Here is a 12,778-nt window from a genome sequence, read left to right on the forward strand (position 1 = left end):
CTATCATAAATAAATAAAAAGTTTTAAAAAATTAAAAAAAATAACTGCCTATAGAAAAATAAAGTGACCATTCTGGTGAGTTCTTAGGGTGCTAGCTGAACAATTAGAAAAGCTGGAACTCCTCCAACTGAATTGTGTAAAAATAGTCTATGAAGATCAAGAGATTTTAAGGGAAGGGATAACAAGTTTTGCCTTCTTTGTTTCTATTATGGAAATTGTGAGTATCATCAATGATGATCTTCCCTTTTCTTTAAAAAAATTTTTTTAAGTAAGCTCTAGACCCAATGTGGGCTTAAACTCGCGACTCAGATCAAGAGTTACATGCTCTATTTGACAAAATACAGCATCCATTCCTGATCAAAATTCTTCAGAGTGTAGGGATAGAGGGAACATTCCTCAACATCTTAAAAGCCATCTACGAAAAAAGCCCACAGCAAATATCATTCTCAATGGGGAAGCACTGGGAGCCTTTCCCCTAAGATCAGAAACAAGACAGGGATGTCCACTCTCCCCACTGCTATTCAACATAGTACTAGAAGTCTTAGCCTCAGCAATCAGACAACAAAAAGAAATAAAAGGCATTCAAATTGGCAAAGAAGAAGTCAAACTCTCCCTCTTCGCCAATGACATGATACTCTACATAGAAAACCCAAAAGCCTCCACCCCAAAATTGCTAGAACTCATACAGCAATTTGCAGTGTGGCAGGATACAAAATCAATGCCCAGAAGTCAGTGGCATTTCTATACACTAACAATGAGACTGAAGAAAGAGAAATTAAGGAGTCAATCCCTTTTATAGTTGCACCCAAAAGCATAAGATACCTAGGAATAAACCTAACCAAAGAGGTAAAAGATCTATACCCTAAAAACTACAGAACATTTCTGAAAGAAATTGAGGAAGACACAAAGAGATGGAAAAATATTCCATGCTCATGGATTGGAAGAATTAATATTGTGAAAATGTCAATGTTACCCAGGGCAATTTACACGTTTAATGCAATCCCTATCAAAATACCATGGACTTTCTTCAGAGAGTTGGAACAAATTATTATTTATTATTATTATTATTTTTGGGAACAAATTATTTTAAGATTTGTGGGGAATCAGAAAAGGCCCTGAATAGCCAGAGGAATATTAAAAAAGAAAACCATAGCTGGGGGCATCACAAAGCCAGATTTCAGGTTGTACTACAAAGCAGTGGTCATCAAGACAATGTGGTACTGGCACAAAAATAGACACATAGATCAATGGAACAGAATAGAGAACCCAGAAGTGGACCCTCAGCTTTATGGTCAACTAATATTTGACAAAGGAGGAAAGACTATCCACTGGAAAAAAAAAGACAGTCTCTTTAATAAATGGTGCTGGGAAAATTGGACACCCACATGCAGAAGAATGAAACTAGACCACTCTCTTGCACCATACACAAAGATAAACTCAAAATGGATGAAAGATCTAAATGTGAGACAAGATTCCATCAAAATCCTAGAGGAGAACACAGGCAACACCCTTTTTGAACTTGGCCACAGTAACTTCTTGCAAGATACATCCATGAAGGCAAGAGAAACAAAAGCAAAAATGAACTATTGGGACTTCATCAAGATAAGAAGCTTTTGCACACCAAAAGATACAGTCAACAATACTAAAAGACAACCTACAAAATGGGAGAAGATATTTGCAAATGACGTATCAGATAAAGGGCTAGTTTCCAAGCACATGAAAAAATGCTCCACATCACTTGCCATCAGGGAAATACAAATCAAAACCACAATGAGATACCATCTCACACCAGTGAGAATGGGGAAAATTAACAAGGCAGGAAACCACAAATGTTGGAGAGGATGTGGAGAAAGGGGAACCCCCTTGCACTGTTGGTGGGAATGTGAACTGGTACAGCCACTCTGGAAAACTGTGTGGAGGTTCCTCAAAGAGTTAAAAATAGAGCTGCCCTACGACCCAGCAATTGCACTGCTGGGGATTTACCCCAAAGATACAGATGCAATGAAATGCCGGAACACCTGCACCCTGATGTTTATAGCAGTAATGTCCACAATAGCCAAACTGTGGAAGGAGCCTCCGTGTCCATCGAAAGATGAATGGATAAAGAAGATGTGGTCTATGTATACAATGGAATATTACTCAGCCATTAGAAACGACAAATACTCACCATTTGCTTTGACGTGGATAGAACTGGAGGGTATTATGCTGAGTGAAATAAGTCAATCGGAGGACAAACATTATATGGTCTCATTCATTTGGGGAATATAAAAAATAGTGAAAGGGAATAAAGGGGAAAGGAGAAAAAATGAATGGGAAATATCAGAAAGAGAGACAGAACATGAGAGACTCCTAACTCTAGGAAACAAACTAGGGGTGGTGGAAGGGGAGGTGGGCGGGGGTGGGGGGGACTGGGTGATGGGCACTGAGGGGGGCACTTGATGGGATGAGCACTGGGTGTTATTCTATATGTTGGCAAATTGAACACCAATAAAAAATAAATTTCTTAAAAAAAAAAAAAGAGTTACATGCTCTACCAACCGAGCCAGCCTGGCGCCCAATCTTTTCTAAGTAATATAGGTTTTATGTTACATCTTGGGAAATTTCCATTGTTATTGTTATCCTTGTTGTTAAAAATAAACTATTGCAAGTTTTTTCCAATTTAAAAATGGAAGAAAATCTATCCATGAACTATTCACAGAGTAAATAACAACTGTGCACAGAGAGACTAACAAATCAATGTTCCTAAATAACCCTTAAGTAACATCTATAAAGAAAATTTAGGAAGAAGTAAGTAAAAACTAACCCGATTTTCTAACATTCCAACAAGTTTCTTACCTTGCAAAGTTTTTCAAAGGCATATTTTTTACAGAATTAAAGATATTATTGACTATACAATGAAAAACATTGCCATGATTCAGGTGTGACGTGGACAAGATTTAAATAAATATCATTGTGTCATTCCTCTGAAAATATTACATACAAGTTATCTAAGAGGTGCTGACAAATCTCAGAAATAAACTGGTAACTCAAAAATGTGTCATCAGGACTGTATGAAGGACTTTATTCAAGTTTCTTGCTGTTTGAGTTTCTTCAAGATTGTAGGATTTAGGATAAAATATCTGGAAGCTTATGTCATGAAAAGAGCTTGCACTGTCTTCAATCAATGTAGAAGGTTCTCCATTCACATAGAAGATCTTTCGTACTACACACATTTTCCCAGTGTAACCACAAATTTTTACCAGCTTATGCTTTAAAGTGAAGGCAGCTTGCAAAGAGTAGCCTATTAACTCCTTATTCAGTACCCTGAATAAAGTATATAAGACTAGTGGATGGTCCTGGGCAATTAGAAGAGCATCACAGATTACATTCTGATTCTCTTGCGAGCCCAGATCCAAAGACCAGCTCCTCGAAAAGATCAATGTACCTTGACTAACAGAGTCCATTTCTTTATATATGTTAACTCTGCAAGTCCTTCTTGTTGTGAGAACAGTTCCTTGTAGAGGGCTTCTGGAACATATCTCTGTCCTGGTGCCACTGCATATGAAAACAATTAGAATAAATTTTAAATCACTGGGCAACTTTCAATTCCAACCATGAAAGAGTAGCTTGTCTCAGACCAATCTTCCCACCAAAAATAACTAGGGAAGCTGTATAAAATAAATAAGAGTGATTTGAAGACCTGCGGAACAACCAATATGAATATGACTTAAAAGACTGCAATCTTTGATAGACAGGAAGAACAAGAGGTTTCTCCACATTTACCCCAGGTTTTGGCTTAAGGATATTTTCTATATTGTGTTAGGAGTGAATAGAGCCCAAGCAGAAATCAGCAGTTTTACTAGGCTGAAGAAAAATAGGTTGGAAATGTTGGCTGTCAGGTACATTTCAAAAGACTTAAATCTTACAGAATATGTTCTCTGATCACAACACAATTAAATTAAACATCAATAACTATAAGATGTCTAGGGGTACCTGGGTGGCTCAGTGGTTGAGCATCTGCCTTTGGCTCAGGTTGTGATCCTGGGGTCCTGGGATTGAGTTCTACATCAGGCTCCTCACAAGGAGCCTGCTTCTCCCTCTGCCTATGTCTCTTTCTCTTTCTCTGTCTCTCTCATGAATAAATAAGTAAAATCTTTAAAAAAACAAAATAAAAAAACTATAAGATGTCTACAGAATCCCCAAGTATTTGAAAACTGAATGGGAAAATTCTAAATAACCCATCTATCAAAGAACTCATAAGGAAAATTAGAAAGATTTCCGAACTGAATAATTAAAATTCAACATATAAAAATTGGAAAATTGCAAATAAAGTAGTAGTGGTACTTTAGTAGACTGCTTTTTAGTAGAGAAATATAAAGCTTGTGTTAAAAAAGGAAAAGCCTTAAAATTAAATGAATTTAGTTTCCACTTTAAGAAACCCAAAGTAAGTAGAAGAAAGGAAATTATAATAGCAGAGCAGAAATCAATGAAAACAAACAACAGATAAAATTGCCAAGTCCATAAGTTGGTTCTTTGAAAATAAAATTAAGTTGATAAACTCTTTACAAGATTCATCACAAAAAAAGAGTAAAAATATATATGAACAACAGAAATAAAAATACTGTATTAGTACAGATCTACACACATTAAAAAGATTAAAAGAGAATGCTATAGAGGGACTTGGGTGGCTCATTCAGTTAACTGTCCAACTCCTGATTTTGGTTCAGGTCATGATCTCAGGGTTGTGAGATTGGGCCCTGTGTCAGGCTTTGTGCTAAGCATGAAGCCTGCTTAACATTCTCTCTCTCTTTCTCCCTCTGCCCCTCCCCACTCCTGCTCTCCCTCACTCCAAGAGAGAGAGAGAGAGAGAGAGAGAGAGAGAATGCTATAAACAACAAACATTTTTTGTCAATATATTTGACAAATTAGATGAAATGGACAAAATCTATGAAAACAATACACTAAAACTGACATGAGAAAAAAAACAGAAAATCTGAACAATTCTGTATCATTAGATCTATATTAGATATAGAAATTTAGTTTATTACCAAAATCTTCCCATTAGGAAAACTTCAAGGAGTTTCAACAGTGACTTTTATAAAATATATAAAGAAGAAATATCACCACTTTTACTCAAACTTTTTCAGAAAACAGGAACAATGAACATTTCTCAGAGCATTCTGATTCTAAATCCTGACAATGCGAGAAAAGAAAGCTCCAGGTCAATATCCCTCATAAACACAGACAAAAAGAATTTCTCAGCAAAACATTAGCAAACAGAATCTAGAAATACAGGAATGCCTGGGTGGCTCAGCGATTGAGCGTCTACCTTTGGCTCAGGGCCTGATCCTGGAATACGGGAATCGAGTCCCACATCAGGCTCCTTGCATGGAGCCTGCTTCTCCTTCTGCCTATGTCTCTGCCTCTCTCTGTGTGTCTCTCATGAATAAATAAATAAAATCTTTTTTTTAAAAATCTAGATATATATAAATAGGATAATACAACACGGCTAAATGGAGTTTATTTTGGAATGCAAGGTATGTCCAGCATTAAAAAAATACCAACCATTATAATTCACCATATTAACAGAAAAAGGCCAAGGGGCAGGTGGGTATGGTCATTTTAATAGATACAGAAAAAACATTTGATAAAATTCAGTATCTATTCATGATTTCCCTAGTACTCTCAGAAAATGAGAATAAAGGGGAACTTTATCAATCTGATAAAGGGTATCTAAGAAAAGAAATACAGAACACTTTCTCCTTAAGATTGAGAAGGAAAGGGATGCCTGGGTGGGTCAGTGGTTGAGCCTCTGCCTTCAGCTCAGGGCATGACCCCCGGAGTCCTGGGTTCGAGTCCTGCATCGGGCTCCCCAGAGGGAGCCTGCTTCTCTCTCTGCCTTTATCTCTGCCTCTCTCTCTGTGTCTCTCTTGAATAAATAAATAAAATCTATAAAAAAAAAAGACTGAGAAAAAAAAAGACTGAGAAGGAAATTTTTCTGCTTTCAGTTCTTGTATTCAGCCTTTTCCTGAGGTCTTAATCTTAGGCAGTATAGTAAGGTGAAGAAATAAGAGTTATTAAGATCAGAAAGGAAGTACTAAAACTTTTCTATCACAGAAAATAGAGTTGTTCACACAGAAAATCCATTTTATATTGATAAAAGAGTCAAGTCCAAGGAACATACAACACATTTGTATGTACCTGATAACATGGGTTCAAAATACAGGAGACAAATTTGACCAAACAAAAAGGAGATACAGACAATTTAAGTTGAATAATTTAACACTAACTGATAAACAGAATCTTCAGAGGCAAACAACAAAAATCACTAAAGACACATAGATTTTTTTTAAAGATTTTATTTACTTATGAGAGAGAAAGAGCATGAGCAGGGGAAGGGCAGAGGGAGAGGAAGAAGCAGACTCCTCACTGGGCAGGGAGCCTGATGTGGGGCTTGATCCCAGGACCCTGAGATCATGACCTGAGTCAAAGTCAGATATTTAACTGACTGAGCCACCCAGGTGCCCAGGACACAGCATATTTGAACAACACAATTAATAACTTAGCCTAAATGACATATAAAAACAGTACAACCAACAACTGCAAACCACCAACCAGGTACCCCTATTATTTTTAAGTAATCTCTACACCCAACATGGGGCTTAAACTCACAACGTCATGATCAAGAGTCACATGCTCTAGGGTGCCTGGTGATTCAGTTGGTTAAGTATTTGACTCTTGATTTTGGCTCACAGGAAATCTTGATTTGGGTCACGGCATACAGTCCCACATCAGGCTCCGTGCTAGGCGTGGATCCTGCTTGGGATTCTCTCTCTCCCTCTCTCTGCCCTCCCTTGCTATAAATAAATAAATAAATAAATAAATAAATAAATTTCTTTTAAAAGAGTCATAGGGGTGGCCCAGGTGGCTCAGTGGTTTGGCGCGCCTTTGGCCCAGGGCATGATCCTGGAAACCCGGGATCGAGTCCTACGTTGGGCTCTCTCCATGGAGCCTGCTTCTTCCCCTCTGCCTGTGTCTCTGCCTCTCTGTGTGTGTGTCTCTCATGAATAAATAAATAAAATCTTTATAAAGGGTAAAAATAAAAGAGTCATATGCTCTACCAACTAAGCCAGCTAGGTGCCCCACAAATTGCAATATTAAAACTCTTTTTTCCAACATCTTTTTTTGAGAGAGAGAGAGAGAGAATGCAGGGGAGGGGCAGTGGGAGATCAGGAGAGGGAGAGACAGAGAATCTTAAGCAGACTCCACACCCAGTGCAGAGCCTGAGACAAGGCTCCATTCATAACCCTGAGATCATGATCTGAGTTGAAATCAAGAGTTGGATGCTTAACTGGCTGAGCCACCCCAGCATCCTACAAATTACAATTTTAATCCATTTTAATCCTTGATGCTGCTGGAACACACTGTGCATGGAATGAAAATCAATAGGAAAAATGCATTAATAGCCATTGAATACATTATTATGTATTGGGTTCATTTCAAAGGCAATTAAAATTGGAAGATGAGATGGCTAGTGAAGGACAGCTGAGTTCCGTGCATGTTCTAAGGAAAAGCCTTGTATTTTCAGAGATTTTAAAGTTGCTAGTGTGGTTTAACTTTATTTGAGGCTTTCATTTTCCAAAATCAGATAAAATACCAGCATTATTCTTTTTTTAATTTAGGGTTACATTTTGGCCGCTGGATGGAAAGATGGAAGAGGAAGAGAGAAGAGGTTTTAGAGGAGATAAACAGAAAGGTGTAAAGAAAGATGAAGGAAAGGTGAATAGAAGAGGCAAGTGGTCCTGACAGAAAGAAATGGTCAGTTACTAAAACTGAGCTCAGAAAGAACAAGGATTCAACAGGCTTTCTCATTGAGAGTAAAGAGGTGGTAGGGAAGAAAAATAGGGTTAATTTGATCTTAGTACCATCTTGTGCTACTGATAGAGGTAATGTGGTTTCTGTATGAAATATCCATCATCTAAGTGGGTAGAAGAAAATAAGAGAGAGAATGATTGATTGTATCCACCAGACATTAGTAAATTAGGTGTTGAAATGTGAAAACTAAGATGTTCCCTCAAATCCCAAATGAAAACCTACCTGCCATCCTTGCCCAACACAGCATCCTTTCTAATCTTCCTTCTTCTTATCTTCCATCCTAGCCCAACACAGCATCCTTTCTAATCTTCCTTCTCTTGGAAATCCATTCCTCCATGGTAAATTGTCACACATGGTTGTCTTTCACATGCTAGGATTCTGGCTCTTTAGCAAACACTGCACAGCAAAATGGCTCTATTTTGAAGGCACAGACATATCCACGAAGATTCCCTTCATCATATACTTGAAGCAATTTATGTGAGTAATTTATCGCCTTCTTCTCCATACAGAAATGATAGGCAACTTCCTAATGAATTTTTCTATTTCTGGAATTAACTTGTTAAGATCATTTACTCCTCTTTTAAAGCCAATTGCTTCATCTTCATTTAAACCAATAAACAAGGGACACTTGGGTGGCTCAGTGGTTGAGCATCTGCCTTTGGCTCAGAGCGTGATCCCAGTCTGGGGATCGAGTCCCACCTTGGGCTCCCTGTGAGGAGCCTGCTTCTCCCTTGGTCTATGTCTCTGCTTCTCTCTGTGTCTCTCAGGAATAAATAAGTAAAATCTTTAAAAAAAAACCCCACCAGTACACAAATATCCCCCATTAGTATTTGAAAATGTAGAAACATATTAAGGGAGAATCTTTTTAATGCGTTGTAACAACTTTTCTGTTGAGTTGGCTTTCATTTCAACATATGTGGATTCAGTAAAGGGGAGGTTTTCTTTCCACCTAAGTTGTGTCCTGTTAAAAAAAAAAAAAGTCATCAGCAAAGGCCTCTATGTTACTCTCTTCTCATACATCCCACCTTGGAGGCAATTTAAGTCTATACAATCTCCCTCCAGTTTTGTCTTGTCTTTGAGGAACTCCAGTGTAGCGGTAGCATCCATGATACTTGTACATGTCATATCCCTTTTGTACAAATTCGACCTCAAGGTGACAATCTGTAAACCAGAGGTTTCTGAGCTGCATGATTTGACAAAGATTAGAAAATATTTACCTTGCTGCATAAAGTCTAGGTATTTAGGAACAGATGGAAGAATATTCCCAATAGAACTTTCCACATCTAATCCTATTCCATCTTTTTAGTAACTATAGTTTTCATCCTCAATTTCAACCTTGATAATTCCCCCTCCAGAATTCAGCAAAGCAATAATAGCTTGTAATATGTTTTCATTCTGCTTTTTTCGCAGCTGACAATCTTTCATTTTTTTTCCTATTCTTCTCCCCAAGAGTGACTCTTCCCACATCTAAATCCAGCTCAGCATAGTTTCAAAATCAATACTAATGTTCATTTTCCTACTAGTCATTCAATTTCCAAGCACAAATCCTTTCCTAAAAAAAAAAAAAAAAAAGACAGAGCCATGAATATAGAACCTGGGTAGGAGACAGCAAATTCTGTATTGTGAGGCAAACCCAGCAAAATTCTTTGCTGTATATATTCCACTGGATGCTATGGAAAAGACACAGGGTAAAGTCTTTTTTTTTTTTTTTTGACAGATTTTGAGCTAAGACTATAAAAATTTCTACTCCTATGAAGTTTTTTTTCCTAAAGATTCCACTTTTTTCAAAGTAATCTTTATAACCAATGTGGGGCTAGAACTCACAACCTGGAGATCAAGACTTGCGCACACCTCCCCCCCCCCAACTGAGCCAGCCAGGTGCTGCTCAATTTATTTTTTTATTTTCTATTTACTTTTAAGTAATCTCTACACCAAAAATGGGGCTTGAACATACAACTCTGAGATAAAAAATCTCATGCTCTGTCAACTGAACCAGTCAGGCACCCTGAAATTTTCAATTTTTTGCCATAGTCTTGTATGATCCTCTTCTAATTTTTTAATCTCATATTTATCTGTGTTTATAACCCCTTTCTAATCTCTAATATTGTATAACTTATTTTCTTTCTCCTTTTCTTTTTTTAATAATAAATTTATTTTTTATTGGTGTTCAATTTGCCAACATACAGAATAACACCCAGTGCTCATCCCGTCAAGCGCCCCCCTCAGTGCCCGCCACCCAGTCCTTTTCTTAAATAAGCCCCTGAAGAAGCTTATCTATATTTTTTATCTTTTCAGCAAACCAAATTTTATATATTACTTATACTTTTATTTTTAAAGCAATTTTACTTATTTGAGAGAGAGAGAGAGAGAGAGAGAACAGGAGCAAGGGGAGGAGCAGAGGGAGAAGCAGCCTCCCCCCTGAGCAGGGAACCCAATGTGGGGTTTGATCCCAGGACCCGAGATCATGACCTGAGCTGAAGGCAGGTGGTTTCAGCCACCCAGGTGCCTCTTATACTTTGATTTTTAATACTTCCAACTTTTGCCTTAATTTCCTTTTATTGGGGAATCCCCCAGGAAAATTCTCCATTACAGTCTAAAGACATCCCGCAATGCCACATTAATAATTTTTCTGTCTTGCATGAATGAGATTCACAAATTTTGGCTGATTGATCTATGCAAGGTGGGCCAAGTTACTGTACCCTCTTCCTATCAGATAGCCATATTTTCAGTGAGGTAAAATTCTTATATACAAGATGTCTGCTTTAGTATAAGTATCCCTAATCCATTAATTCTGTCCCTTTCTGTCTACTGGGATCCCAGCTTTGCTACAGATGGCCTAAAGACAGTTGAGAGGAGAGTCTATCACAGGTAGTAATCACTATACTAGACTACGAAAGATTATAAGGGGGTCAGAATAATCTTGTCTACTGCTGCTAGGCCAGTATCCTACAGAGGCTCAGCTATAGGCTAGGAATGTCACCTCTGTCTCTATAAATTCCCAATTGTATGTAAACAACTATTATGAATTGAATGTTTGTGTCCCTCCAAAATTCCTCTCATCCTATTTAAGACTCCACCTATTATTGTACAGCTGTCTATTTCTCCTAGAATTCTATCAAATATTTGGTTTATGTAATTAGGAGCTCTGATGTTTGATTCACGCATGTTTACAGTTACTACAACTTCTTGGTGAACTCATCCTTTTATCATTATATAATGTCTTTGTCCCTTATAACCACTTTTGATTTAAAGTGTAATTTGTCTAATATTAGTGTAGCCATCTTTGTTCTTTTGGTTGCTATTTGCATTGAATAATTTTTTCCATCTTCCACTTTCAACTTACGTGTGTTCTTAGATCTAAAGTGAGTATTTTGATACAGAGGGCCAACTGTCACATGAAAAACTGCTCAGGGTCACTCATCATCAGGAAAATGCAAATCAAAACTCCAATGAGATATTACCTCGCCATCTGTCAGAATGGCTAAAATAAAAAAGGTAAGAAATAACAAGTGCTGGCAAGGATGTGGAGAAAAAGGAACCCTCGTTCACTGTTGGTGGAAATGTAAATTGGTGCAGCCACTATGGAAAACAGTATAAAAGTTCTTCAAAAAATTAAAAATAAAAATACCATATGACACAGTAATTCCACTACTGGGTATTTACTCAAAGAAAACAAAAACACTAATTTGAAAAGATATATACACCCCTATGTTTATTGCAGCATTATTTATAATAGCCAAGATACGGACATAACCTAAGTGTCCAGCAATAGGCAAAAGGATAAGGAAGGGAGGCCTGTGTGGCTCAGGGTTTGATCGTCTGCCTTTGGCTCAGGGCGTGATCCCAGGTCCGGGATTGAGTCCGTCTAGGGCTCCCCGTGTGGAGCCTGCTTCTCCCTCTGCCTGTGTCTCTGTCTCTCTCTCTCTCTCCGCGTCTCTCATGAGTAAATCAATAAAACCTTAAAAAAAAAAAAAAATCCAAGCCCAACTTTGGGTATAGAGATGACTTAAAGAAAAAAAAAAAAAAATCCATAAGGGTGACTATCTCTGAGAGGAGACAGATTTTTCCTTTCCTGTTGCTTATCTGTATTTTCTATGTTCTCTATGGTAAGAATAAAGGCCAGTTAAAAACAAAGGCAGACGTTGGAGAGGCCCTCACTGTGGTCCGCCCTCGTCCACCTGCCGGGTGGGCCGGGCCATGCGCACAGTCACCGAGCCCCAGCTTGGCGGGGCTCGGAGCGGGAATTTGCAGAGTCTGCAGTCGTTAGCCAATCCACGTTACAGGTTTGCCCGCGCGCGCAAAATGAGCTTCCGTGAGCTTCTTAGCACGAGTGTTATTTGTTTCATCACAGCTGACCAAGTGTCCACCTCCCGGCGGGATGATTGTACTAGGGAGGACCTTTCTAGCTTTCCTCGCATTTCCGGAGCAGCAAATACTGCTGGGGACCAGACTAGAGCTGCGGTTAATGCGCAGAGAGGACCAAGGGGCGAAAAGCTGGCTGCTCTGCGGAAGACGGATTCCGACACACCCTTCTCTCCCGGTGTAAGGAGCACCTGGGATCTGGGGTGTTAGGAGCACCTTGGGGCTATCCGACATCATTAGTCCAAACCCCGCTCCAGTGGTTTCTCTGGGGAGATACAGCCCTCCTGGCCCTTTGCTTTTCTTAGGTCCACCCCCTCAGGCTGTTGTTGTTGTTGTTTTTAAGATTTTATTTATTCGTGAGAGAAAGATAAAGAGGCAGAGACATAGGCAGAGGGAGAAGCAGGCTCCCTGCAGGCAGCCTGATACGGGATTCAATCTCGGGACCTCGGGATCACACCCTGAGTCAAAGGCAGATGCTCAACCACTGAGCCACCCAGGCCCCCGCTCTTAGGTCCGCTTTATATGTTTTCTCCAGCTCACTGCATCCAAGACCTGTTGCCAG

General features: G+C 38.8%; 1 protein-coding gene across 1 annotated transcript; it reads right to left on the bottom strand.

Moving 5' to 3' along the window:
• Positions 1 to 2,626: 2,626 nt before the first annotated feature.
• SLFN12 (schlafen family member 12) lies at positions 2,627 to 9,366 on the bottom strand. Its single transcript, XM_077850496.1, is given in 9 exon segments — positions 2,627 to 3,455; positions 3,458 to 3,534; positions 8,140 to 8,370; positions 8,373 to 8,481; positions 8,653 to 8,829; positions 8,831 to 8,925; positions 8,928 to 9,285; positions 9,287 to 9,345; positions 9,348 to 9,366. Coding segments are annotated over 9 exon segments (1,554 nt in total). The 3' UTR covers positions 2,627 to 3,026.
• Between the last annotated feature and the right edge of the window lie 3,412 nt (positions 9,367 to 12,778).

This window comes from Canis aureus, chromosome 16 (assembly GCF_053574225.1).
Source record: "Canis aureus isolate CA01 chromosome 16, VMU_Caureus_v.1.0, whole genome shotgun sequence".
In the NCBI taxonomy this organism is placed as follows: Eukaryota; Metazoa; Chordata; class Mammalia; order Carnivora; family Canidae; genus Canis; species Canis aureus.